This window comes from Pseudoliparis swirei, chromosome 12 (assembly GCF_029220125.1).
Source record: "Pseudoliparis swirei isolate HS2019 ecotype Mariana Trench chromosome 12, NWPU_hadal_v1, whole genome shotgun sequence".
NCBI lineage: Eukaryota > Metazoa > Chordata > Actinopteri > Perciformes > Liparidae > Pseudoliparis > Pseudoliparis swirei.
Window position 1 is genome coordinate 12,346,698 of NC_079399.1, and position 27,079 is coordinate 12,373,776.

A 27,079-nucleotide genomic window follows, 5' to 3' on the forward strand; every position below is an offset into this window, starting at 1 on the left:
GTCCTTTGTCCCCAGGGCAATACAACTTTACAACGCCACGCGGAGGGGGAGGGGGAGGGAGATGGACTTCTCTGCATGAGTCTACCTCGGCCTCTTCTCAGCTCTTTATTTTTCCATCCCACTGTCCATCTTTTTAATCTTTTTACTGGCTATACTATCCCATTGCACTGACTGTACTATTTATATCACTTTGCACTGTAATATCTGTATAATATCTGTATACACCCTACTCCCTGTGAACATGTTCTCCCTATGTGTATTGTTTTTCTACTGTGATTTGTGTATGTATGTTTGTGAGTTAAGTTAAGTGTATAAGCTACTGGATGACCTAAATTTCCCTCGGGATTAATAAAGTATCCATCTATCTATCTTAATTTAGAATATATATACTAAATTCCATCAAACGTAATGAGATTATCAATATCCAATGTGATACAGTATGAAGAGTGGACAGCGTTGGAGAACTGCATCAATGCATCTTAACACAAAGAGGGGAAACGAATACATATATCATAAATAAGTGGACATTTTGGAAAACGAAATAAAGATGTACCAACAGAAATACTAAGTCTGCAAATAAGAAAAGCAATTATTGTTTCTTAACGTTGCTAAATGGTCTGAATAAATTAATCATCAGAATTGGGTGGGACCAACATTTAGTACGATTTTGAAATGTATTTCCTTGGTTTTAATGTGGTAGGAAAATGGGAATTGTGTGTTCAGTAAAACGTTTTATTTTGTAACCACGGTGCGTAACTTGTATTTGTATTCTTTGTCACTTAAGGGCGCAAACTCCAACGTCAAGTGCTGATGGTTTCAGTATCTATGAACAAGAACGCTTTTCTAATTCAGTGACTATCTTTTATGACCCACTCTATAATCTTCTGTAGGCCTACTCATTTTCGACGGCGAGTCATTGTCATGTTACGTCACCAGTGCGGATGGGTGAGTTTGCCGTTAAAATCCATGAATTCAGTTTAATTTTAACCGGAGAAAAGATGGGGTTATTAGAGTTTGCATACATTTTGTATTCTATTTTGATATAATATAAGTGAAGCTAGTTTGGAGATTAAGAATATTGTTGGCGGACATATGAAAAGCTTACGGTTCAAATTATATAGGGTGATATTAAATGTTACACTGTAGAAATACACACGTGCAACTGTGCAATCAACAAATCTAAACGCTAACATATTAAAGTTGTTATACCAACATTATAAAAACGAGATTTTATGATGTCCATTGAATGACCATTATCTGCCCCCTGTTGGCTTTTTATGGTATTATGCTTAATATAGAATAGATCCAAAGACTGTGCAAGAAATTATAGCATCATTTCAAAAATACTGTTTGATTAAGAATATGGACAGGGAATGAAAATCAATGTAACTTTCTCTGGTGGCCGACCTTTATGGTGATCATATAATCCTCATCATATATATTTCAGGCCAATAATGTGTGGACTTTGGGTGTACTGTCAAACTGCATTATTAAGCATCCCTTCTAGGAACGACTATACACAATATGTACCGTTAAAATTAAATCTGATCTTTTAATCAAAAAGGTATGTACATATTCAGGTCAAGAACATACGCTAAAACAGTTCCTAAGGCTGGAGCACTGAGAGGACATTCGTTAGAAGCGAGCGTATGCCCCCCTCTGTGCAGCCGGCTGAGTCGCCCCCTGTTGCAGCTGCTGGCGGAGCTGCTGGGAGTAAGGGTCCTCCAGGGATTTGACCGACACCGTCGTCTTGGGCCCAGTCTTCCACTCGATACCACTCTCATCCACCACAGAGGCCTCCACAGTGACGGTGTGAGTGCCCAGGATGGAGAAATTCAGCAAGAACTGGATGCTGAAGTAGTCGTTGTGGGGTTCCACCTGCTGCTCGATCTCATTAGTTTTAGTGTCGAGTGGAACCTTAAAAAGGGAAAAAATGTTAGCTTCAATACATGGAAACAAAGAGCTATATATTTAAAACGCTTCGGATTTTAGAAAAGTTTTGCATTTCCCCAAATATCTGAGCTATAACCATAGAGGACGGCTAAAACTAGATACCTTGTGGTCAGGTCCTGTCTTGCTCTGGAGGACCGACGTGACATTGAGACAGACGGACTGGATCTTCCTGAAGAGTCCTGGTGTTGAACCATGCTGCACCACCCCCTCCACCTTCAACGTCAGCTGCTGGTTGCTCTGCACTGGGATCGGTTCACTCGGCGTTCGAGGGGAAGGAGAGAGGGCAAGCTGGACATACAAAAATAAATAAATAAATACAGTCGGCTTTAAAAGAGCTAAAGAAAGACTGAAAGGGAAGGTCTGAGGGAGTTAGAACTGTTGATCGTTTGAGGGTGTGGCCATTCTTCCTTTTTTAATTGATAAAAATTACAGTACAATTATGTTGCCCTGAGGATGTGTAAATCTACTAAAACTACACATGAGTAATGAAGAGAAAAATCATACATCAGTTATAGAAAGTAGTACAGCCAGCTCCATTATTTATAAAGCTTTACAACCAGTTTGGCATCTATTGTTTTCAATTGTGACGTTTATTGTTTGTTTTCTAATTAAAGTGAACATACAATGTGTTGCTGTACCTTAATGCTTGTTGACTGGAGCTTTTGGAAGAAATACCTCTGGAACGACAGCGGGACCTTGAGCAGAGCTATGACGGCACCACAAAGACAACCTGTATGCTGCATAACAACAACAACAACAATGATTGACATTAGGAGAAGTCTGTTGCTGCATACTTTAAAGTACATATCAGATTGTGCTTTATATCCAAGATAAAAATCTTGTTGAGATTGAAAAAAACATTAACAGGCCAGAATGGAAAATATCCACATCCAGACAAACAGGTATAAGTTTCCAAAAATAAAGTAGAGCAGCAAAATAACCTCGACTCAACACATGTACTACTTCATAAAAGCAGAGCATTTTCACTTTGTGAATCTGGACACCTTGCAGCTGAATTGTTAGCAGAAGTAATGTTGACCACATGTGTATTTTGTAGTAATTACCAGGTGTGAAACCGGAGGGTGTTTTTGGGTGAGGCCCTCCACTTCCTCCAACACACGGCTAAATACCGACATCATCCGTCGCTCATATTCACTCTCGGTCTGGACCGACCCCAGGTCGCCATACTCCTGAAAACTAGGATAGAAAGAGAGACAGAAAACTTGTTACAAATATGTGCCAGGAGGAAGTCTTCAGGGAGGCGTGTCATTGCACAGCACTTTCAATAGAAATGGCATCTTTTTATTCAAATTAAATAAAGTTAAAATGTACAGCTTTCAGAAAAAACTACACCATGCTGTAGTTGGTTAAAAGAGGTTGGCATTTCTCTCAATATGAAACCTTTAAAAAAGGTATAATATGCTACGTAAGCAAGAACAGAGCAGTGAATCAGAGAAATAAAACAGTAATTATACTATAAAGCACTTTTCTTTAACGTTTATGAACCATACACTATGAAATCGAGAAACAATTTAATTAAAAAATGTCCACCACAAGAACACCAAACAAAATAATTCACATTGCCCCCGCTCTGTTGTTGTCACCTTGCTGCCTGTGGGTCCAGTATCAGAGCTTCGATAACATGGGAGACAAGCAAACAGCTCTGTTGTTGTCTGAGCAGCAGGCAGTTAAAGACAACTACAGCAGAGGCACCAGGATTGTCAGAAAGAGACTAAAGTGAGATGTGACCGAGGCATGTTTGAGGATACAGCTCCACATTGCGAAGAGTGGCATAATCGGCATCAAACGACGACTGGTGGAGGTCAGCGTAGCGAGCTGCAAGACTTCTGAACTCATCCATGCATACCTTCATCTGGAAACAAGAGGAAACGACGCAGAGGCTCGAGGATGAACATTTGAACACTTGGGCTATCAATCATTTCATCTCCATCTCGTTAACTTTAGGTCCTGGATAATGATACGTGCCAAAATTTCCCCCAAACGTTAATTTTTTTTTATCCCATCTAGCAATTTGGTGAGTTTGTGGTGTGCTGCCTCACATGGAATCAGGCTAACCGGATATCATTTTAGTCGAAGAGAGAAGGATGGTCAAATTAGGAAACAGCGGCAAAGAGTAGCAGCAACAATACGATAGACGGCATTGCCGTTGGCAGTTAAAATATTTTAGAATTTGGAAATGGATATTCTGTAGCTTGCTCCCAAAGTTGTTTACGTTAGCAAGAGAACATTTAGTGCACGCTGCATCATACCGCTTCTTGTATTATTAAAATAACAAAAAAGTAGACACAAAATATTTGTATTTAATATGTTCTATTCCATCACCACAGCAACATATTGTCATGCGCGTTTCCTTTCGTCACCCGGCCATCCCCATTGTTTGTTTTATCCATCCCGTGTTATTCACCGATCACTAAACATTCGAGTGTTTACCTGCATGGCGATGCGGCCGCACCGCTGCAGGTCATGGCCTGAGGTCTGGGCGATGGTGGTGGCAATGGCGGGAGGGGGGCTGGTCTTCAAGCTGTTGCAGGTACAAATGAGCTGTGACAGAGCTTGCAGGGTGTCGATCCGCAGCTTGATGAACTCGCACTGGAATGTAAGCGGGCTCAGAGGAGTGCTGGCAGCCTGGAGGGAGGGATTATTCAGATCAGATCAACACGACAGTTGAATAGTGTCACAGGGTCTTGTTGAGTTGGCCTAATTCATGAACAATGTCAGATCCTGTGAAATGAGATCTCTCCAGACTGAGGATCACCTGCTTTTAGCATCTACCGTTTGAGAAGTAGAAGGATGGATTGCATGAATGATTTTTGACAAGCAGATGCCTGAAAGAGAACTGACTGTGAGGGAAGCGATGCCCTTTTGGTAGGAGCGCAGGGCCTCGGCGATGGCGCTCATGGCGCCACTGTAGTTTCCGTCCTCCACAGGACTGAGGCACTGCTCTGCCTGGGAAAACTCCTTCAAGCTGTTCAGCCAGAAGTAGAAGTGCTCCGATGCCACACGGGTCCGGAGGCTCTGGTACAGCTCACTGGAGAAGTCATGGCATCCCTGCACATTCATAAACATATTCCATTAGGTTTCGGGAGCAGGATTTGGCAGCGCCATCTCTGTGGCTTCTTCTGCACTCGTGACGCCTTTCAAGTCACACAAATGGATGCCGAAGACTTAATTAAGCCATTTGACAGTATAGGTCTGGTTAAGGACAAGCAGAGGAGATTACCATGCGCGAGGCTTGTCGTGCAATGCGGTACACCGTCCAGCCATTAGCAACATTCTCCAGCTGCTGCTTGATGACAGTCTTCACTTCAGCTGACAGAGACGACTGGCTGGCAACAAAAATCACTGTTGCCAAGGAAACCTACAGCAGCCACCATGGGAAGGATGAGTGTTGAAACCTCAAAGAGACATACAAGTATAAATACGAGAACATTTTAGAGCTGAATGACATGTCAGCTATTCTAACGGCTGCGGGTTTGCAGTAATGCTAAAGAATGCTGTAGAACACAGATATAACACAGGTACAACACAAGTGTCACGTAAACGCTGCTGTGAGTCTCCTGTGCATAGAGGCCACATTTAGGAGCTGTTAGGAGTCTCTTGAATCTTTAATGTACTGTTGGAGCTGATGCACAATCTCTCACCAGAAGCTCTTGCTGCTTGTCAGTGGAGGAGTGACTGGCAACTCTGTAGAGGTCCACCAGATCTCCCAGCATACCGTCGCCCAACACCGGCAGGTGGGTGGCGATGGCGGCCAGAGCGTGGCACATGAGAACGCGAGAGGAGTCGCAGGATAAATGGAGCTGACCGAGCAGGAATTCCACCGCTGATTGACTGAGATGTGGCCGACTCTTCAGCAGTTTGACCAACGAGGTGAGGGCCGTCTAGGGTGGGAAAGGGAAAGTAGAAGAATGGGCATCACTCACTCATGTTTACTAAAGGGTGCCATTCATTCTGGAGGGCACTGCTACCGACTAAGAATGGATATAATTACCTTTGCATTCAAAATGCGGAAGGTTATGTTTTGATCGCCGTGTATTTATTTGTATGCGTGTTATTCGCATAACAAAAAAAGTTTTAAACCGAATCGCATGAAATTTGGTGGGATGATTGGTTATTATCCGGGGACCATTTGATTTGATTTTGGGATCGATCGGGTCAAAGGTCAAGGTCATGAAAAGGTCAACATCTTCTTTTTACCATACCGCGGTCAATTTTTATCTAATTGACATGCAACTAATGCCAAAATGTTCATAATTCAATGCCCAATCTTGTGATATGCGAAGGTATGCGCTCTACCAAGTGCCCGTTCTAGTTTTAAATGTGATACTATTATCAATAAGATACCAGTTTTCATGTTTTTTTACTAAAGGTAATTTTAATTTACCAAAAGAGGCCACATCGTTTCAATGGTTTACCAACATTATACTTGTTGTCACACAACAACTATAATTGCCAACATTTTGATTTAAATGATCAACTTTCTGATCAACAAAATTACAAATCTGACCAGGCATTTGAAGAAAGTTTTCAGTCCTATGTGCTTGGCTATAAAGTCGTCTCACTTTGAGTGTGGCCTGGGCGCTGGAACTGCCGTCCTGACTGCAGAGCATCAGAAGGGACTCCACTCCCAAAACTGTGTCCTGCTCCAACTGTAATATATCTGAAGATAAGAAATACGGTAACACTTACACCGTGGCACACAGAAGCACACCAGTGGGTTGTGTGTGTGTGTGTGTTTGTTTGTCATAAGAAGAATAACTAACCCAGGGCATTACTTGATGTAACTAACCTTTTTCCGGACAGGAAATAGCAATGTTTGAAAGCACTATGACCCCATGAGCAGCCACTGCCAGGTTGCTGTGGTAACAGCATTCCTGTGCCAGTTTAACCAGGTCAGTGAGCCGAGGGGAAACTGAAGAGCCACCTGAGAAGAATGTTTGAGAGAAGTACCCATCAGTCGAGAGTCCATCCCTCCTTCACAACAGAAATAACAGCCATTGAAGCCTGGTCAAAATAAACGTCTGACATACTGTTTAAAAATAAGAAATTCAGTGTGTGACACAATCATGTTTTATAGTTAAAAGTGAACCCAACCTGTCAAATTATTAAAGTACTGCTTGATTGCAATTGTTCCAGAGAGGGTGGAGAGGACAGACAACATCCCCAGCTTCAAACTGTTGTAAGGGCTGGTCAAGGCACATTCACACAGGGTCTGCAGAGATGAAACTCAATAGATTATCTCCAGAGTTTAAACCACCATCGACTTAACACTGCAATGTCAGAATCGGAAACTCTACCTGAGTGTTTTCTCTGATCCAAAGGTGAGGAGCCTTTTTAGCCAAAAGCTTCAGGTCATTAATTGCGAGTCTCTTCACAGCTTTTCTTGGGTCATCTCTCAGGTATTGAAGGAGGAGCTGCAACTGTACAGAAAAGGAATCAAATGGAAAGTCGATCACTGAGACCAGCGTTTCTGGGGACCCACTTTTTAAAAACCATCACAACCATATTCACAACAGGCCCTTCTATGAACCGTGAAAGGAGCATATTTTTGCAAAAATTAAACTTCATGACAATTTTACATAATGAATAGGTAAACAAGCCATTTTAAAGAGATTCATCAAAATGTTGTTTTATGCAGAGATATTGAAAACATATGCCCATGTTAAATACCTTATAAATGAGACCAAATAAATGCATATCAAATAGGCGAAGTTAATCCAAACAGAATGTACGCTAGCCTTTCATATTAAATTAATTGTAAAGTAGGCGACAATAATCAGACTAGTAGAAACATTCAGATTCCCTCATGTGGCTCAATTGTGTACTGCAGGTATAAAAGACTACAGAAGTTTATATTTATTTGGCCACTATAATAAAATCTCTTGAGAACAATCTCATTAACAGCCGAACGTCAAAGATATACATTTGTATGTGTGAACGTCACGATACAGAAACTAACCTATAACAAAGAGGTACAGCTCTGTTATTACCTGCTTTGGGATATCAATGAGGGAGGAGGCAGCCAGCTGGGTGAAGGTGTGCAGGGTGACGATGACCATGGGGGTGGAGGGGTAAGAGTTTACCAGGTGCTGTAGAAGCTCTCTGCTGCTGGAGGCCAAGCTGGCATCGTGGTGCATGTGCTGCAGCATGGGGATCAACTTCAGCTTCAGTTCCACTGGCGTGTCTAACCCTGAGGTTGAGAAATAAGTTAAAGAGGCTGGTTTCTACAGAGAACACAAAACCAGCCAATGACTGAGGGATCTGTGGACTACATGAAATATGAAATCACAGAATATCCCTTACTGCTAGCTCCAAATGTCCAAACAGTCAGATACTTCTTCAGTTGGCATTAAAATGTACAATATTTCTAGAGTTGCATGTTTCATTTTGAGTATAATACAGTGTATTTATTTTAGTGTGGAAAACACTGACCACATGTTAATGCTCACTTATATAAAAAAAGTTGTAAACTATGAAGTCTGTGGATGCAATTCCATTTAATAACCTGTTTAGCCCTTGACTTTTTTTTAAATTAAATGTTGGATAGAAGTTTGGAATATTTCTCCATATTTCAAGTTTGAAAAAAGGTAATCAGGACGGCTCGTGTTTTAGTAAAGTGATCTGTGACCTTTTAGGTATTGGATATATGTAATTTACCTTGAATCATCTCACTGACTTTGTTGCAAATCCCTGCTGCAAAGTCTCTGAAAAGAACAAACCAAATGTATCTTATAGAAAACATCATGCCATATATGTGCACTACAGCTCAAGTGATGCTACAGGTTCCCTTACTTTGACTGTGCAGAGAAGCTTGCAGCAGCAAATATGGCAGCCTCTACTTCTACATTGTCATGAGAGTCCAGACTTTGGCGAATACTGTGGTGGGCATTCTTCCTGTCTGGGATAATAGAGGCCAAACTGCCAAGCATCCTGAACAGAAACAAGAGGTACCAGTATCAGGTCTGTAGAGTAGTACATTACCAGTTGGTGGTATGTTATGGGTCATTACCTCAGAGTGATGGCTCTGGCCACAGGGTCGTTGCTATGGATGACTGAAAACACCCTTTTCACAAATTCGTCAACATTAAGGATCTTTTCGAGATGTTTCTCACTTTGTTGAGTGACTTTCAGCACACAGAGGCGTAGAAAATTGTTCCTGAAACCAGAGGGACAAGCTTTAATAAAACAAAGATATGTGACAATGAAACCAGTTCAACTAATCACGCGCCATGCACACGTTACAAAATATGTCTTACTGTAAATTAACTAACCTTTAATTTAATATGTTTATTATTCAAAGTTTGAAAAGATGTGTCATCAGGCGTCACCAGACCGCCACATTTTTCCAAATTGCTTTTTAAGAACAACAGTCACAAAAAAATGATATGAAATGTATCAATGCAAGCTGTTGTAACTAGCACACTTAACGTAGTTTTACCTGATATGATCTCGATTGTCAGTTTTAACATACACTTATTATTACAGGTAAATGTAATGTTGTCCAATGCACCAGGCATGCAATAAATACCACCTCAATGAAGGTTACACTGTTTTTACCTTCGCATTGAAAATGCCGGAAGGTTATGTTTTGATCGCCGTGTATTTATTTATTTATTTGTATGCGTGTTATTCGCAAAACTCAAAAAGTATTGAACCGAATCGCATGAAATTTGGTGGGATGATTGTTTATTATCCAGGGACCATTTGATTAGATTTTGGGATCAATCGGGTCAAAGGTCAAGGTCACGGAAAGGTCAAAATCTTTTTTTACCATAGCACAATACATTTTTGTCCAATTGGCATTCAACTAATGCCAAAATGTTCAGAATTCAATGCCCAATCTTGTGATATGCGAAGGTATGCGCTCTACCGAGTGCCCGTTCTCGTTAAAAACTGTTTAGAGAGGCATTAATTTAACTAAATGATACTTTTTCATGGTCCTGTCCATTTTTGTGTATACTATTGAAAAGTGTGTGTATTATTTAGATGTATTGCCGTTTTAATCTCGTCTTTTAACTGAAAATTACTTTTGACTGACATTAGTCGTCTTCATGTCACTTTCAGCATCCCTACCCAAGTCTGAAGATGTCTGCTAGCTTCAGAAATGCAGAGTTGATGAGGATGGGAAACGGGTACTTCTGGAAGAGTTTGGGGAAGAGCACCACCGCCTCGCACTGCTCTCCCAGCTTAACCGACCGCAACCCTGCCAATGAAGCAGTTTCACTGGTCACAACAAAGCAGGCAGGTCTCGCATAGACAGTAATGTTGAGCAAACCAACACAGGACCGAAGCTAACGCGTTAGCTAGCTAGCGACGCACCTTTGTCCAGCTCCATGAGAGCGGAATTGGCGTCAAGTTCTTGCTCTCCATAACAAGCCTCTGACAGGAAAGAACGAGCAGTTGACATCGACATTATGGGTTAGCTGTGTTTTTCACCAGAACACACACAGTCTTGACAGCCACCACGAGCCGCCAACGTTTCAGCTACAGGCGGCGAGGGAGGCACTCTCAGCCCGGGTGTCATACAACACCATTTCCGGTCTTGCCTTGGTTTTCACAATAAAGCTCTCGTAACTTGTTACATTTTAACGCCAACTTTCTTGGTGTTTAAAATGAGATATATGTTGAATATAACCAGTATTTAAGTACTGCTTGCAAAAGTGCTATACTGATAGAGTATTAATAATGCTGTATTTATATGAGTGCTGACACAATGTACCTATTTTATTGCAATAATTCTGTACTTTACTTCTTCTTCTTTTTTTTACTGTACTGACATGTTTAAGACATAATCAAATATAACTATGCTTTAAATACTAATTTATTTTTGCTAAAGTTTTTTCTCTGAATATGCAACTATTTTATTTTTTTACACTTGTTGTACAAACTCATTTTGATATCACAAAATAATTGTGTGCTAACACAAACAGATTTTTAGTTAAGATAAAATGGCACCTTCAACTAAGAAAACATGTTTGAGGTGTCATCAAACTTTCTGCTTACAAAAGCTTATACGATATAATGCGTTGCTGTAAATTAAATGGCCCTATAGTTTACACAATTAACAATTAAATAAAATCAGTCAGTTTATTGACAGTCACATGGTCCATTCTTCTAGATAGTGTTTTTAATTTCATAATTTTATTGAAGTAACATTTTCTTTGTCTAGGACTTTGTATATATTTTTTTCTACAGTGTATTCTTCGTACTTCTACTTAAGTGAATGATCTTAATACTTCCTCCACCAATGCCTATATCCATCTAAAACAGAGAGTGTATATGTTGATCCAGGTTTTAGCATTTTCTGTGTACTGGGCCATTCGTTTTATTGGACATTACACACATACATTAGACACAGCAGCCGAACAAAAGTCAACTGTAATTATTAATATATATATATATATATATAATTATTATAATATTATTTTAAGGGAAGACAAATACAATAGTATACAATTATAAATACTGATTGGTTGGTAGTTCTGTCGGTACATTTGACAGAACACCGTCACCAAGGAAGCGGATGTGGCGCGCGCGAGGATATGGCTGTTTTGACCAATGGGAGCGCGTAACGCCGGTTTAGCGGGGGATTCGGTGCTGTGTTCACACACTCTGTTCGCGGGAAAGACAGGCAACAGCAACGGCACGGGAAAATACCACTAGCTAGTGTGACACACTTCTCCGTTTCTTTGAAAGTAGCTTCAGATTGTCCTCTGTCGAAGTGTCGGGCACAATAATGCTTTTCCGCTCAATCGTGAACAGAGGAGTGGGCAGACGAAGACTTAACGGTGAGATAATCTGTGCGTTTGGGAACATTTGGGGGTCTCATCGGGTGTTGCCATGTGGTTTATTGTGCTATCTACAAGCAAGCCAGGTTAATACCAAGGGTAATGTTATACTACCTTAATGTTTTATGTAAATTGTTGTAAAACCACCGCAGTTGGATATATTTGGTCGCGTGCGCTCTCTGGGTATATTTAAGCGCTCCAAATGAGCTCAAACTGACGTTATAGTTTACCAACATAAATTAAACACGGCGTTGTATGTAAAAGAGTAAAACCCCACTTTTAAAATGTATCTAAAATCATTATCACCATTTTAATAAGTACATTTCTTACAATGGCCACCGCAACATGGCAAACGCAGGCGACATGGCAAACTGAAAAACAAGGCCTCCAGTGACCACTTGTTGAGCTATATACTCTAATCAGTAACATATAGATTAACACTAGGTAATGTGCCAATGAAAGTCGATCATACTGAGGTACTGCCCAGCCATGAAGTTATAGAAGTCACATGTTTAAATCACAGCCTGTAAAATAATAAGTAACTACAGCTATTAATTAGATGTGGTGGAATAACTACTGCAATTTACCTTCTGAATGCTGTGGAAGGAAATGGCTTGTTCTAGTTTCTGACTAAATGTACTTTCTTCACTGGTCTCCCCAGGCCTCCCTGTGGACCCCCGGCCTAGGTACCCTCTGAGCTCTCTGCTGGGAGGCTTCGAGTGTGTCCGGCATGATGAACACATCTCCTATGGCAATGTGGGGGACTCTGTGCCGCCATTTGGGTTGGCCTTCTCCTCTGGTAACCAACCTAAACATGACACATTATCCTCAGCTGATGCACAACAGAGCTAGCAGTTCATGCCATTTATTCATCTAACAAGCGTGTCTCTCTTCAGTGGTGCACATGCAGAGCATCCTTGCAGTAGCTAATGAAGAAGGCATTGTTAGAATCTACAACACAGAGAGCCGTGATAAGCCGGTTCTCAAAGGTATGTGTGAAGACTTGGGTTTCTTTCATAAAAGTTCTGTTATGAGGACATATCAGACTAATGGTGGGTAAATGTTTGCAGAATGGCTGGCTCATGAGAATGCTGTCTTTGACATAGCCTGGGTACCGGGGGAGCCTCACTTGGTAAGTTCAATACAAATGTATGCCATATTATTAGTTAAATGCATTGGGCATTAATACATCTTTACACAGATATTGTTTACACATTCATTGATGTTGTCTGGTTTTATTTAATTTAAGACTTTGTATTTCCTCATTATCTACTGTTTCTATTGTAGCATTTAAAGAGGCTTGAAAACTTATTTTCTAACAAATACAGCCTTGTTTAAAATACATTTTGTTGGTGTTGTGTCCTCCTTAGGTGACTGCTGCTGGTGATCAGATGGCCAGGCTGTGGGACGTGAACTCTGGGGAGCTGTTGGGCAGCTTCAAGGGTCACCTCTGTAGCCTCAAGTCTGTTGCATTCACACCCTGGGAGAAAGGTATGCTATAAAGTCACCATATCTATTTTGAAAGCTTGGTATTTATTTAAATATGTATATACAATCTCCCCTGTTGTTGTTTCTTTAATAAAACCAGTAGTATATGTTATTGCCAGTATGAAAAATACAATTATAATTGGATTTAAAAATCAAGAAAATACCCTGTATTTTCATTGACATATCATATATTTTGCATTCGTCATGCTTTGTTGTACATCCTATTGATGCCTGGTCTTCTATTAAACAGCTGTGTTCTCAACTGGAGCCCGAGATGGAAATATTATGATCTGGGACACCAGATGCAGCAAAAAAGGTATCAATTAGACATTTCAATTACATAGGTTTGGCTTTGTATTGTGTTGATATTTAGTGTTTTGTCAGACCGTTATAAAATATTAGGCATCAATGGGAAAATCTATAACGATGAATCCGGGTCTCTTATGTGTCTGTGTCCTCCTCTCAGATGGTTTCTACAGACAGGTGAACCAGATCAGTGGCGCTCATAACAAAGCAGAGACGAACGCTCCCACCAAAACAAAGAAGAGGCGCGGTAGCACACGTGGCATGGCCCCCAGTGTGGTGAGCTTCTTCTTCATCATCATAAGTGAAGTAAACCGTAGGGCTGTTCGACAGGAAGGCTGATGGTTGAGCGCCTTGTGTCTCTTGCAGGATACCCAGCAGAGTGTCACAGTGGTTTTGTTTCGGGATCAGCACACCCTCATCTCTTCTGGGGCTGTTGATGGGTAAGAAACTGCTGTGTCTTGTTTCTAACATGCAGCAAGCCAAGATAGAATTACTTTCAAGAACAAATAGTACATGATACAATTAATTTTGTGCTTTCTCTGAACCAGAGTGATCAAGATGTGGGATCTGAGGAAGAACTACACTGCGCTCCGTCAGGATCCTGTTCCACTGCAGACGTACCCATACCCGGGTTCTTGCATGCGCGTGCGTCTGGGTACGTTTTGTACAAAGACTGCTCGTCAAGTTTACCTGAAATATGCAAATGGCCATTATTAGCTGAATGTTGTTCTGCATGTGTTGCAGGTTATTCCGGACTAGTTCTCGACTCCACAAGATCCAACATCATAAGTAACTGTACTGATGATAATATCTACATGTTCAATGTCAGTGGAATGAAAACAACTCCAGGTGAACAATGACTCTTCCATTTTACATTTGTTCCTCAATTTATTTAATGACTATTGTTTATCACAAGATGGGGCTGCAAACTAATTTTATTTGTTCTCACCGGCATGGGGAGCAGAGGGTAAAGCAAGAGGGCACTGTTTGACAGTGGAAATGCAGAGATGCAGGGATTATGTGTGTGCACAAGCATGTTCTAATATCTTAAAGTCAAAAGCTTTAACTATGTGAAGTCCTGAGGGATGTGGAGCCCCAATCAGCTCTGAATAAACTGGTTAATAGTCACACAGTTGAGTTTATCTGGTCATTCTGTTCTTTCATCTTATTAAGGTGGATGTGATTTGTTTGTATTACTTTATCCTTTTCATTTTGTGTTGTTGTTTTTTCTTGCTCTATTGCTTTCTGAATTTCACTTTCATCAAGTTATTCTCATATTGCTGTTTGTTTTCCTTCACAGTGGCTGTTTTCAGCGGCCACCAGAATTCCTCATTTTATGTGAAGTCCACTATTAGCCCAGATGACCAGTTCTTGGCCAGTGGTTCAAGTGACAATAACGCATACGTCTGGAAGGTACTGTCTCCATTTTATGTTGCCATACTTAAATGTTGCTGTGTTGGTAATGTTTTAGGGTGATTGTGGTGGTCTATTTTAGCAAGTTGCATCTAATTTTACATTTCAGATCTCTGATCCTAAACACCCTCCCATGATGCTCCAAGGCCACAGCGAGGAAGTGACATCTGTTTCCTGGTGCCCGACTGATTTTACGAAGGTAAGCCAACAAACGTTTATGCTTTTTAGTTTTTTCCAAAGTCTCTGACTATGATTCTGTGGTTTTTGTGTTTTCCTGCTGAGAAGCTGAGCTGTTTTAATAGCCTGGGAAAATGGATTAAATCTCCTTTTAATCCCAACTGCTGTTTGCAGATTGCCTCCTGTTCTGATGACCACACTGTACGGATCTGGAGGCTTCACCGGGAAATGGATGGAGCACAATCCTCAGTGGGAGAGGCCAACCTTGTAGGTTGGGCACGTCCTAAATCTCTCTTAAGTAAGCATTACAACTATCATGAACCACCGTTTCACAAAATATACAATGTCTTTTGATGGCTGTTGTATGTATTTTATTTTTACATTTCATTTATTATTTAAATTCTTAAATGTAATATGTGATGCCCTGCTATTTTATTTAACTTTATTTAATTGCGTTGTATATATGTTAACATTTTTGCTGCTGCTTTGAGAAATTTCCCCCTGGGGATGAATAAAGTAGTATCTTTTCTTCCTTACCGCAGCATGATATGTGGAGGTGCTTTGTCATAGATCACTGCCCATGAATGCACAATATGTCATTCAACGTATCCATAAGGAACTAACAAGGACTTCTGCTTTTGTTAAGGGCCTTCTATCAGAGCTGAAACAACTCCTGCCAAGAAGCAAAGGACAGAGAGTCTCGGAGGCTTGGCGTCACCCCAGCTGGCTGCCTGTGCTCCCAGTGGAGCGGCCTTGCCTCTGCCCTCCAGCACCACCTCATCCATCCCTTCGCAGGGTGCTACTACGGCTGCTGCGATTCGCCAGAGAACACCCTCTTCTATCAAACAGTGGTTATCCCTGAGCTGTGGATCTCCTGGTCAGGTCAGCCCTCTGGCCTGTCGGGTGCTGAGTCCGTGTCCCCAGAGCCCGGCGAGCAGCACCTCTCCCACAGAACGACGGGCCAAACGCAGGCTGGAGACCGGTGCCGGTGCATCTGCAGGCTGTGAAGGGGCCGAACAGTGTGACTGTGTTACTGAACTCTACCCTGCAGGCAAGAGAAGCCGGGCCCTGTCTGGGATCTGCTGCCCTGCTCAAGAGAGCCGGCTACAAACAGACGGTCACACAGAGGACAACAAGCAAGTCTCATCAAGACAGACGGGCAAGGAGAATTACTCTCCCACAGAGAAGGACTGGTTGTCAGCGATGGGCCAAAAGATGAGGAAAGGTCAAGGAAGCCCTCGTACTTCCAGAAGCCCCAGCACCTCTAAGAAACAAGATCGCAAGACAGTAGCTTCACCGGTAAGCACAAACATCTCTGCTCCAGAAGTTAATCAGCGTGACCTTTTCTCAGCAGTTGGTGTTACTCTGTCATGAAGAGGCTTTCCTTGTCAGGGTATGCATGTCTTTGACACAGCTGTTACATTTTGGAGGACTGAAATAATTAAGTTATTTTAGGAAAAGCTATCTACTATCTGAAAGCAATATTTTGACGTTTTCCGAGAAACGGTTATTTCCTTTCTCGGTCGATACCGCTCTGGTATCTGTTGGCTGAAGACAAGCTGAATGGTTACCATGCATACCGCATAACTGCAACATCCTTAGTTTGATTACTGGGGACTGTTGTAGCATGTTATACCCCGCTCTCGCTATTCCGGCATTTCCTGTCTGCCTCTATTGTGTACTATCTAATAAAGGCAAAAAGGTCACAGAAAAGTAGCAAGCTGCACCATGTTAGCTGAACTTGTCAAGAAGTCTGGAAGCAGGGAAACTGCTAGCAGTCGGTCCACCGGCACAGAATGATTTCTTTTTGTAATTGAGGCCTGTCCCAAATGTTTATGTGCATGGGGGTGCTTTATAGCCATTAAGAATAATATTGCAGTTCACCATTTTTGTTTCTTGTTTTTCAGACCATCTGCTCACCACAAACCATGAAGAAAATCTCTGTGTATTTCACAAGAAGGGCTCTGGAGTGACACTTGTACCAGTTAGATGCTCTGTGCTTCTGCTTGAAATTATAGATTTTTTGTTGTTGAAAACTTACTATTTTAACCAGAACTGACAGACAATAATATTGCCTCTGAGAACACTGAGCTCAATCCAGATAACATTAATGCATGGACCTGGGCTGCATTGATTAAGAGTCATTCTGAATATTTTATTCTGCAGTTTTCAGTATAACCAAGAGGCTATTTAATATTTTAGTTGGGCCATAGGTTTTGCAGTTGCCTGTTACACAATGTTCAAAAGTTGTATGTTGCTGATTACATTTTTTATTTTACTGAAAGATTAGTGTTTAATATAAGAACAGGCATTTAATGAAGTACGTCAGGTGGTCAACAAGGTATTAATCCTCAATTGCAGAGAAAAATTTGTTCTGCTGATGTAAATATTTTAAATTCTTCTTAAAAAAATACATTTTATGAAAGTTTTATGAACTTCACGAAGTGTATTTATTCACGAGATTTTTGACTTTTCTTTACATTTACCCATACCAAAATATGCAAAATGTTATTTCTTGAACTAATTCTTCAGTTGTTTAGATTTACAAAATAACCAATAATTGTTGTTTGGTTCATTTGTATTGAATGGCTAATTTTCTTTTGTCAGATTTTATTAAATTGAAAATAGTTTGTTCAACATGTATGGTATTGGTTGCATTTGATCAGTGGGATGAATGTGATATGGGGTGCTTGGTGAGACACACGGGAGAGAAATATCATGATGAACAATTCACTGCCGTTGTTACAATGCTGATACAGGTTGTACATGTATGTATTCTGTTTTATTTGAATACATCTTGGTGTATAGAGGTAAAAGTAATTCAAAGAGATAAAGGGAACGGGAAAGTGTGCAAATGGAATTTCTGCCTTGATTTTTTTTTTTTTGCCTTTTTTAAGCTTTTCACAACCCATCCCACCGTTTAAACCCATTGATGCACTGTAAGCTATATTCTTCAATTATCATTTGATAACTTAGAAATGGTTTTATATTAAAATCATCTCCTGACCCACCATTTTTTATTTTGGTTAGATGAAACATGGGCGATTGCTTTCTCTGATAAAATACGCATACAATACACAGAATAAATCATATTAAAATGTGTTTAACGCCTACTATAGGTGCCACTCCTCATTCAACTGTACAACGCATTGACTGGTATACCGTCACAATTTATTTTTCACATGTTCAGAGCCCGCGTTCTGTGCTGACTTGATTGGTTTAGAGAGTTTACGCCGTTTTCCAATCCCTGCTTGTGATTTGCCATTCGAGATGTCACTCAGTGACGTACACCTGTCAGGCTCTGCAGTCGACCGAGCAGTGAAGTGAGACAGACGCCGTCTGAACGACTGTACTGGGAGTGTTTGATGGCTACCTAGGCTACTGAGCACGACGTCCAGTCATTTGTCGTATTTAAAGAGGGATCGGTGTTTTTTTGAGGCCGAGAAAACGAAAACACCGCTTTACATTCAACGATGAAGGTAGTCGACTGAACGTGGACCCTGCTAACTTTTAACCGCTAACGTTAAACGAGACTTGGTCGTCGAGCAAAATCCAACTTCATCGATCGCGGATAACGTAAACTCTTCTGAAAATACCCTCAACGGAAGTCTAAAAAGGATCAAGAGAAGTGCTTGAAGACTTGGACTCGATGTCACACGAAGAACTGCATGACTGTACCTGGACAGCAGCCCTTTGTACCTGTTGTCCCTCGACAACCTACAGTCTGTAGGAGTTAGCTGCGTACTTAACCGTCGGCTAACTGTAGCACGCGAGCTAATGTCGGGTGCATTAGCAGGCATGCTAGCAGCATAGTATTGTGCTACTGCCAGGACTTTACCACTTACCAGTGCAACTTTGTATGGCAATGTCTTTAATACGTTTTTGCAACAGGTAAACCTTTTGGAAATATGTCAAAGCAGTAAAAAAAAATTAAAAGTTAGGCCATAATTCTCTTGTTTTTGGAACTGCGGGAATGCCATGAGTAGTAATCTGCCTTTTTTTGGTTCGTGTTTTGAAGACTGCCCTCGTGTTCCAGAGTACTGGCTAGTTATCCGGATGATGCGGTCTTTTGGCACAGTCTAACCCCCCCCCCCCCCCCCCCAAGTACCGAGCGACCATGTTGGATCATACAGAATAGCATCACACTTGGAAGGGGAGAGGAGTTTACGGCCGTGCGGTTGGCGCTGTCCTTTTTGTGTGCTAATGCGAACAGAAGAGGAAACCTTTGATTTGTCCGAGGGATACGAATAGCTCGTCTGAAGTCTCCATCGCTTTATGCATCAAAATGTCGGCCATCTCTGCATCCGAGAAAGTGGACGGGTTTACGAGAAAGTCCATGAGGAAGGCCCAGAAACAGAGGAAATCCCAGGGCTCGTCTCAGTACCGCACGCAGAGCGCTCCGGTGGAGCTGTCGCCGCTGCCGCAGCTCAAAGGTACGGTAAGAGGATGAAGGGGTCTGCTGCTTAAAATAGCCTATTCATCTTGCCCGGTGTATGTTTACTCCCTGTTCGAGCTGTAGCGATAACATTCTGCATGCAGCCCATCACCACAATAGCCAGAAACGTAGATTAAGCAGATGTTTATCATTTCCCAGACAGTACTGCGCATGAGTGTTAAAACCTGACTACCAGGGGAACACATTGGGGAAAGTTGTGCAAATGATTTGCGGCTTGAGTTGACACACAAGTCATCACACAAAAATACACGACATGTGTGTCAAAGAGCATTACATAGGTTTTATGCTATTGACATAAAATGCTGCATTTTGTCAATTTGCATGTTTAAAAAAGAGAGAAGCTTTGACTTCCCATGCTGCACAGCTGCTTTGTGCTCGCTGCCAAGGTACAAGGTGTTTTTATGGACACCCAGAGTAGCCTCACTGGAGCAGTTTGGGCTGTATTGACATGCAGAGGCACATCCTGAGTGATGTTTGAAGGAGGGGTTAAGAGATTTCTGCTTTTGCTTCGAGGTGTTGTCGAGGACTCAAAAGTGATTACAAGGGAGAAACATTGTAAGCCAAAGACCTGTGATAGGTCTGCATGAGTTTGCTTGTGTTTTCCTCCTGTATGTTGATGCGGGTCGAGCCTGTTGATAGTGACAATAACAGTTGAAGAAAGGTTCAGCAATCTTTTCTCTATGGCTTGACAAGTTCATCATTTGTGATTTTACAAAGCCATAGCCGGTATAAACATGCTGTAATATAACTTGAGTGTTGTACTCGATGCAAGATTGCTAAAACGCCGTAACAAAGAATCATAGCTAGCGTAACTCATTTTGAGACACGATCCAAACCATCCCAACAAGTCTAAGAATTTGAATTTGTATCCTGCAGCTAACAAGCCACTTGATCAAAAACTGATGCAAAAGCTTCCTAAAAAAACTACAGTTTTATTCCAACACGTTAAAACACTAAAGTACCTTGTAGGAGGTATCACAATGCTCCGCCTGATAGAATTAGAACTACCCGTTGAGGATCGGACCCTTTTTGATTTGTTAGTTTCTACAGCTGGGCTCATCTGTACCCTGAAGTGGTGTGTGTGTGTGTGTTCATATTATCGGACTGAATGGGTGTCAGTGGCAACTAGCAAGCTCTAAGCCTCAGAACAGTACAGTGGACAGGACAGCATGTGAGCTGGAGGCCGGATGAGGTTTGCCATCAGGCCTTGTCAAGGAGTCTGTCTCCTACTGGTCAAGTGTAGTACTGCACTTCCTAAAATGAGAGATTTGTGTATGTGTTTAATAGTGTGGTTTTCCTAATGTCCTAACTACAAATTACACAAATAATTATTTCTATTTATTGTAAATTCAGCATTTATACAGCATCTCTCTATACACAGTGTTTTGTGAAAGCTGACTGTTTGTTTCCCCTCAATGATCCCTGGTCATTATAGTTAATTAAAAATGATTTTATGTAGTTGGCAGCAGATACATTTGTGTTTGTAATTTGCATTTGCTGTAACTTGTAGCTTTATGCGCCTGTAATGAATCCAAAGCAAAATTGGTCCCCAAGGCCCAAGTGTTGTGCTATTTAACATGTAATATATATCTGTTTGTCTTTCTGCAGTTAAGTCGTACATAACTGAGCCTTCCTACATCCATGTTTATTTATTTAAGTTCCATTGACAACAATGTGTCCAATTTCCAACATGTGCTTGAATGCCCTTTCATAAGTTATTTCACTGTAGTAAATATCGTACATTGTTTTCATTAAGCTAAGATAATACAGTGGAATTGAAATACAGAATGTGGGCATTTGCTGAAACTAAAGTTTAGTAGGGATATACATGTAATAACCTATACAACTATACATGACAGTAACTCATTTTAAATCCTATTGTGATCCACTCAAATAACCTAAAGTATTAACAATTAGCTATTTTTGCCGAATCATACAACAGTTTAAGTGTATTATTTTTTTTAATTCAAAATGCCATCCTAAAATAAAGAGTAGATTGTGCAGAATTTTATAGACAAGCCTCAACATCTTATCACCAGTGTTTATCTTACTGGATTAACAGGAACAGTCTCTGACTGAAGTGGAAGACTTGTCTGGTCAAGTAGTTGGAACTTTTTAACATGATGCAACTTCTCAAGACGACGAACAATACAGATCTCAAATGAGCTGCGACCGCTTTCATTGGCATTTTAACAGATTTTAGAAAATGTCGTGTTTTGAATCTCATGATCGTATGATGCATTTGGAGAGCAGAAAGTAGCACGGGAATGTGAAACACTTGGTTCTCCCAAACTTCAGTGTTGCACCACAACACCACCCATAACTGACTGGAACCAGAATGGAAGCAACTTGCTTCTTGACGAGTGTGAACGTGACGGCTGAATTATCCGACTTTACTCCACGATAAGCTTAAGGGTGATTTAGGCTTGTCATGGTTCTATTGTTGGTGTAGAATTAAGGAAATCTATATTTCAGTTATTCGCTTTGGGGTCTTTGTAATAGGTTTTGGAGATTATTCACCTGGCTTTCACATCAAAGTCATAAAGCCCTTGTTTGATGAAATAAGGAGGTACATCTTATTAAGGGACGCACATATGGTGATCTTTAAGACCTTATTCTTGTTGATAGTGCACGAGTCTGTGTGCCTTCTGAAGTCATTTGCATGACTGTTAGTAGAATTTTATTTATATTAATACCACGTAGGAAACAGGCTTTTAAAGAGCTTACATAACCACTTTTCATTACCGTGTTGAAGTTTTGTAATGAATTATTCGCAGAGCTAGAAAGTGTGGACTGGGGCGGAGCTATTGGCACGTGATGTACATGGAGGTGTTGAGCGAACAGTCCGGATCAGGTTAAGGGACTTTTGTACTGGCGGATTAGTTTAAGAAATTACAAGAGAGCTTCTACAAATCACAGCAAATGTTAGCATGTCAATTTCAAAAACAAGATTAAAATACTGTAGTGCTTAAAAAACCCAATAGTCTGCCGATGGCCTTCCATTGCAACAAACCCAACGCTTACATTGTCGGTTGCTCCATCAATACATCGGATTGACTCTGAAACTAAATGACCGATGGCCAACGATGATGTTGCATAGCCTGGACTGTAGGATCACCAAATGTGTTATCTGTTGAAATTAAAACATGTTGTACAATTTGTGGAGCAGATTTATTTTATAGTAAAGTCTGTTGTGCCTCATCACAGATTGATTCATAATATTAAATGTTCTTCTCCTGTGTAATTTGGACCGATTTGTAAATGATCACCAGGACTGTTGACTGAGTGCAGATGATGTGACTCTAGGTGCATGATTCTGGATTTAGAGTCATGCACTCGATGAGCATCTCCTGCCCGGTGGCATACACTATATTGCCTTTCTTCTGAGTGCTTTCTGAAAATCTAGTCCATGTTTAAGGAATTTTATTTTCATTTTATTAAAAGATAGTAATTTATTATATTATGGTTTCCTATTTCTATGCCTTTTTTTTTTTTTGCTTCACGAAGGACAACGTTTGGGCCTTACCTTGAGGTTATCTTCAGTACCAATCACAGTTGTTCAAACCAAGTTTCAGTGATTCACCCTCTGTTGCCTGGTAGCACACGCATTGTATGACTCATGAGTCACGAGTCATGATTCATAAACAGTGAATGAGTCGGTGGTTACAAAAAGCCACAATCGCAAGCATAGCTGTCCACTATATTTTACGTGTTCAGATGCAAGTATCCATATTAATACAAACGGAAAAATCAACAGAATATCCTTGTCGCCTGCCGACAACTCGAGCCATCTCTTATCGAGTGTCGTAGTTTTGGATTCGTGGAGACGTGAAAACAACAATAATGTTGACGTTGTCCAGCTGTTCCTCGAGTGATCAGACTAGGAACGCTTTCAGGACCTAGTGGATTGCAAAGATGCGTCTTCCTTCCTGCAGTGGAGAGGTTGGAGTGGTGAAAGCTCTTGTTGTGTGATAGACACTGAAAAGATGAGTCACTCTGAGACCAACATTGTTGCCATGGCAGCCAGAAGCCTCGAGAGCAAGCCAGAGAGGTTTAACTTTCCAAATACAGCCTGCTTTATTTAGGTTGACATGTTGAGCTCAGACATGATTCCTAACCAGACCTAAGCTTGCATTAGGGTTGTGTAGTAGTTTTTGTTAATCATGTTTAATACAGTACAAAACAATTTAATTTCCATAACAGAAAAAAATCAATTTGTGTGTTTTTTGATGTTTTGTTCTCCGTTTTAATCTACTTTGAAGAATATACTAATTAATTAATTAATCCTCTCTTACTTCCTAATTTACTACATCTCTTTTGAGGGGGGGGGGATTTCACCCATTGTTCTACCTTGTGAAAATATGGCGCCGGCCTACATTGCCCACAATGCAACTCGACTGCTGATCAGATTCAGGTGTGTTATGCTAGTAGCAGCTAATGACCTGGAGCTGCTAGCTTCAAGCAGAGATGGAGAGCGGGCGCCACGGGCCTGCTACGCTCACTTCCTTCTAATTCTAACTTGATTTTCACACTTGTAGTCTTCAGGATCAGCCCGCCGTGACGTCACTTGAGTCAACTGATCAGATTTCTGTCGCCACAAAATGTCTTTCACATCTTTTTCTCACAGCAGATTTTGATGAAGACTCATCTATGTTAGCGTTTCAGAGTCTCCTCTGAATTAACTCTCGCCATATGTTGCTTCTTATAAATTGTGAGGGACATGTTGTCGCCTCAATGATTAATCAAAAGAAATCAACATAATTGAAAATTAGCCAATTTTAATTCCACCGACCGTTATAACGCATTGGCTCATCGTGGAAACATGTTCCCTCTGTCGGCCGATTGAGTGACAAGTTGGTGCTGCGCAGTCTGTTTCCATCATTCATGCCAGCAGATGGCAAATCAATAAATCATTTTCCAGGAAATGATGTGACACACGGAGTTTATGTAATTGGAATAGCACATTTTTTATAGAGCGAAAGTTACATTATTCTCAAGCTGTGTACTTAACATTAGTCGTGGATGCAAATATTGCTGCTGTACAACTTTGATTTAAGGTCAAGGGTTTGCAGCTCGGTAGAATATATTGCAAATGCATCCGTTCCACTGCTGCCAGCCGTTTGAATGGAAACTGTCTTAAGATCCACGCACAGCTCTGGCGGGTGTGTGTGTGTCATCCTCCTTCAACCACTGGTTTTTCTTCAGCAACTAATTAGTGTCTCAAGCAAGAATGTCATAGCTGTGGCTTTAATTTCCGCACCACAGTTAAAGCTGCAGGGAAGGACATTCAAACTTGTTACGTATTATAAGACTCTGGTATTGAGTCATATCTCTTAATCTTTCCACCTCTACTTTGGATCGTCATTAATTAAATTTACATGGAATTGTGTGCTGAATATATGATTCCATTGTTTTTACATTTGACCAAAATTAGCTTGAATTAAGATTCTAAGAAAATTGGATTGATAATGAAATATTGTATTTGGAGAGATTTAATACCACATGTGTTTAACCACATTGTGTCACACACACGCACAAACACACACACACACACCTTCCTAGCAAACCGAAAAAGGAGCGCTGACACGGTGTTTATGTGGGGTGACAGGTGAGGGAACATGTTGGTGTTGGGCTTGAGCTCATTGCAGAACTGCTGTGTCTTTACTTGTTTTACTGCTTCTCACAAATTGCTCTTTGAGTGTTGGATTGTGGTGCAGATACGATACTTCATTTACACTTTTATTTATATAGATACAATTGACTTGAAATAAATGACTGGTTATGAAGCAACAACAATTAAACAAATAATATAAATAATGACATTCTACCACTTGAAATGAAATCATCCATATTTTATGGATGATATCATTTCAATCTGCAAGTCTGAATCAAATTGTGCATGTAATGACAGCTCACCCAACCTGTTCAACCACTGCAGTATGATGTGTGCGGCATCACTGCTATCATGTATGAGTTTTATTTTGTAACACAATATGATATTGTTTGTTCATCGTGAACTTATATCTAGGTAGGTCTTTATAGGGGTCAACCCAGTGTGCAAAACCGAGTCAAATCTCGCTAAACTATAACGGGTTCGGTCCTTTGTGAGCGCCTGTGCAGGATGAATCTGCCCCTGTGCAGAGGTCACCTGACCTGCATTCTTCACTTCAGTTTGTTTTGGTTTCTTTCTGCTTTGCTGTAGTTCTTTGAAATGTTGATGGGCACCAACAGTTCAGCAAAGCAGTTTTGAATTTCTGAAGTATACATAATGTTGTTTGTTGTATATTTAACTGTAAATAGGTCAAGACCATCATGGTGTTCATATGTTCACATTACAAATCTGGGTGTGCCAAAGCATGAGAGCCGGACTGCTTGTCAGGTGAACATGGTCAACATTAAACCTTAATGCTGTGATGAGTTTCTCTTTCATAACCACATTTTGGATTGTAAAAACATGCAAAGTGCTGTTTCTACTTAACAGTCGTTATCAAAATGCGAATGGAGATCAGACACTTAATCTGCAGTGTCAAATTATCAAGCTCTTACAATGTTTGTACAGTAAATGTTCCTGATACAGGGGCGCGGTGATATGTCCAAAATCTTGTCATGATATAGGCAATTTCATATCTTCATAACAGTATATACCATATTTTCTGGGAATTCAATAAATAAATAAATGGTCTATATGAAATAACCACACAGTGAATTTAATACATGTGAAAAGTACAGAGTATTTTCTTATTAAGAATTTACCATCACGGTTTCTGTAGCACGTTATTGTATACAAAAAGGTTATTTTTGTCAATTTATTTTTAATCGTATAATAATAGTAATGATGCCAACACAAAAGTCGTGTATGCAAGTTTGTGTTATGAAAAATCAAGCCACAAATGCACCTTGCAGCAGGACACTATTCTTCCAGGGCACAGCACACATCAGTGATTTGGGCAGTGAAACATGTCATGTTGAAATGGTTATGTAACTGCAGTTATCGTCACACGACATCGCTCATGTTGCATTCTGTTTACATGCAACACATTTTTCAATAATGATGAGGCATACTGTTTTAATGTTATGATGCTGAGAAGGCTAGTTACTGTTTGAAACATATTTGTGAACACATTTAAGTCATTTTTCACCCTGCATCAGTTTGCATCTCTGGTAAATTTGTTTTCCTTTTTTCGTGCATCTTTCTATGATCAAAGAGTTCTAAGTATTTAGTTTAGTTTGACTTCTGATCACCATAAGATTGTTTGGTTCCAACTTGATGTATTCGGGGGATTTAAGGAATTCATGTTTCCTAAAGTGGACTGAGTTGCTTAGACGTGGCTTTGTGTTTGTTTCTCTGGTGTAAGTTGTAAACTGGGCTTTATGTAGACCAGCTCAGCCTTATTACATAATGTACAGTAAAATGACGATGTAATAACTTTTGTTTGCCGTTGTGTTTGCTTATGTCTACCTGAAACCTGGCATTAAA

The 27,079-nt window shown here is 40.6% G+C and overlaps 3 protein-coding genes across 3 annotated transcripts in view; 2 read left to right on the top strand and 1 right to left on the bottom strand.

The window, feature by feature from the left end:
* Positions 1–1,527: 1,527 nt before the first annotated feature.
* Positions 1,528–10,470, bottom strand: ints7 (integrator complex subunit 7). The gene is made up of 20 exons (XM_056427692.1): positions 10,294–10,470; positions 10,048–10,177; positions 8,984–9,130; positions 8,767–8,904; positions 8,632–8,678; positions 7,965–8,164; positions 7,272–7,394; positions 7,069–7,186; positions 6,764–6,898; positions 6,537–6,634; positions 5,616–5,855; positions 5,195–5,332; positions 4,816–5,022; positions 4,405–4,599; positions 3,723–3,826; positions 3,558–3,626; positions 3,018–3,150; positions 2,592–2,690; positions 2,056–2,241; positions 1,528–1,917 (listed from the first exon to the last, which is right to left on the bottom strand). Exons 1-20 carry the CDS (start codon positions 10,385–10,387, stop codon positions 1,636–1,638), a joined length of 2,883 nt encoding a protein of 960 aa, XP_056283667.1. The 5' UTR covers positions 10,388–10,470; the 3' UTR covers positions 1,528–1,635.
* A 1,190-nt stretch (positions 10,471–11,660) lies between these two features.
* Positions 11,661–17,847, top strand: dtl (denticleless E3 ubiquitin protein ligase homolog (Drosophila)). Its single transcript, XM_056427693.1, has 15 exons — positions 11,661–11,762; positions 12,424–12,561; positions 12,659–12,751; positions 12,833–12,894; positions 13,133–13,253; positions 13,501–13,566; positions 13,717–13,832; positions 13,923–13,996; positions 14,105–14,211; positions 14,301–14,405; positions 14,857–14,969; positions 15,079–15,168; positions 15,321–15,444; positions 15,793–16,445; positions 17,054–17,847. The coding sequence occupies exons 1-15, from the start codon at positions 11,711–11,713 to the stop codon at positions 17,117–17,119; spliced, it is 1,980 nt and encodes a 659-aa protein (XP_056283668.1). The 5' UTR covers positions 11,661–11,710; the 3' UTR covers positions 17,120–17,847.
* A 628-nt stretch (positions 17,848–18,475) lies between these two features.
* The window catches only part of ppp2r5a (protein phosphatase 2, regulatory subunit B', alpha isoform), a 32,753-nt gene continuing 24,149 nt past the window's right edge, over positions 18,476–27,079 (top strand). Inside the window, exon 1 of the mRNA XM_056427694.1 lies at positions 18,476–19,579. Coding sequence (XP_056283669.1) covers positions 19,432–19,579 — 148 coding nt within the window. The 5' untranslated portion in view covers positions 18,476–19,431. The remainder of the gene's footprint in view (positions 19,580–27,079) is intronic.

Excerpts from the sequence above, each read along its gene's own strand:
- dtl (XM_056427693.1), top strand. The coding sequence starts at position 11,711 with ATGCTTTTCCGCTCAATCGTGAACAGAGGAGTGGGCAGACGAAGACTT. Across the intron at positions 11,763-12,423 it reads GGGCAGACGAAGACTTAACG|GCCTCCCTGTGGACCCCCGG; the intron begins GTGAGATAATCT and ends TGGTCTCCCCAG. Across the intron at positions 13,567-13,716 it reads CACCAGATGCAGCAAAAAAG|ATGGTTTCTACAGACAGGTG; the intron begins GTATCAATTAGA and ends TCCTCCTCTCAG.
- ints7 (XM_056427692.1), bottom strand. The coding sequence starts at position 10,387 with ATGTCGATGTCAACTGCTCGTTCTTTCCTGTCAGAGGCTTGTTATGGA. Across the intron at positions 7,395-7,964 it reads TCATTGATATCCCAAAGCAG|TTGCAGCTCCTCCTTCAATA; the intron begins GTAATAACAGAG and ends TTTTCTGTACAG. Across the intron at positions 1,918-2,055 it reads AGACAGGACCTGACCACAAG|GTTCCACTCGACACTAAAAC; the intron begins GTATCTAGTTTT and ends TCCCTTTTTAAG.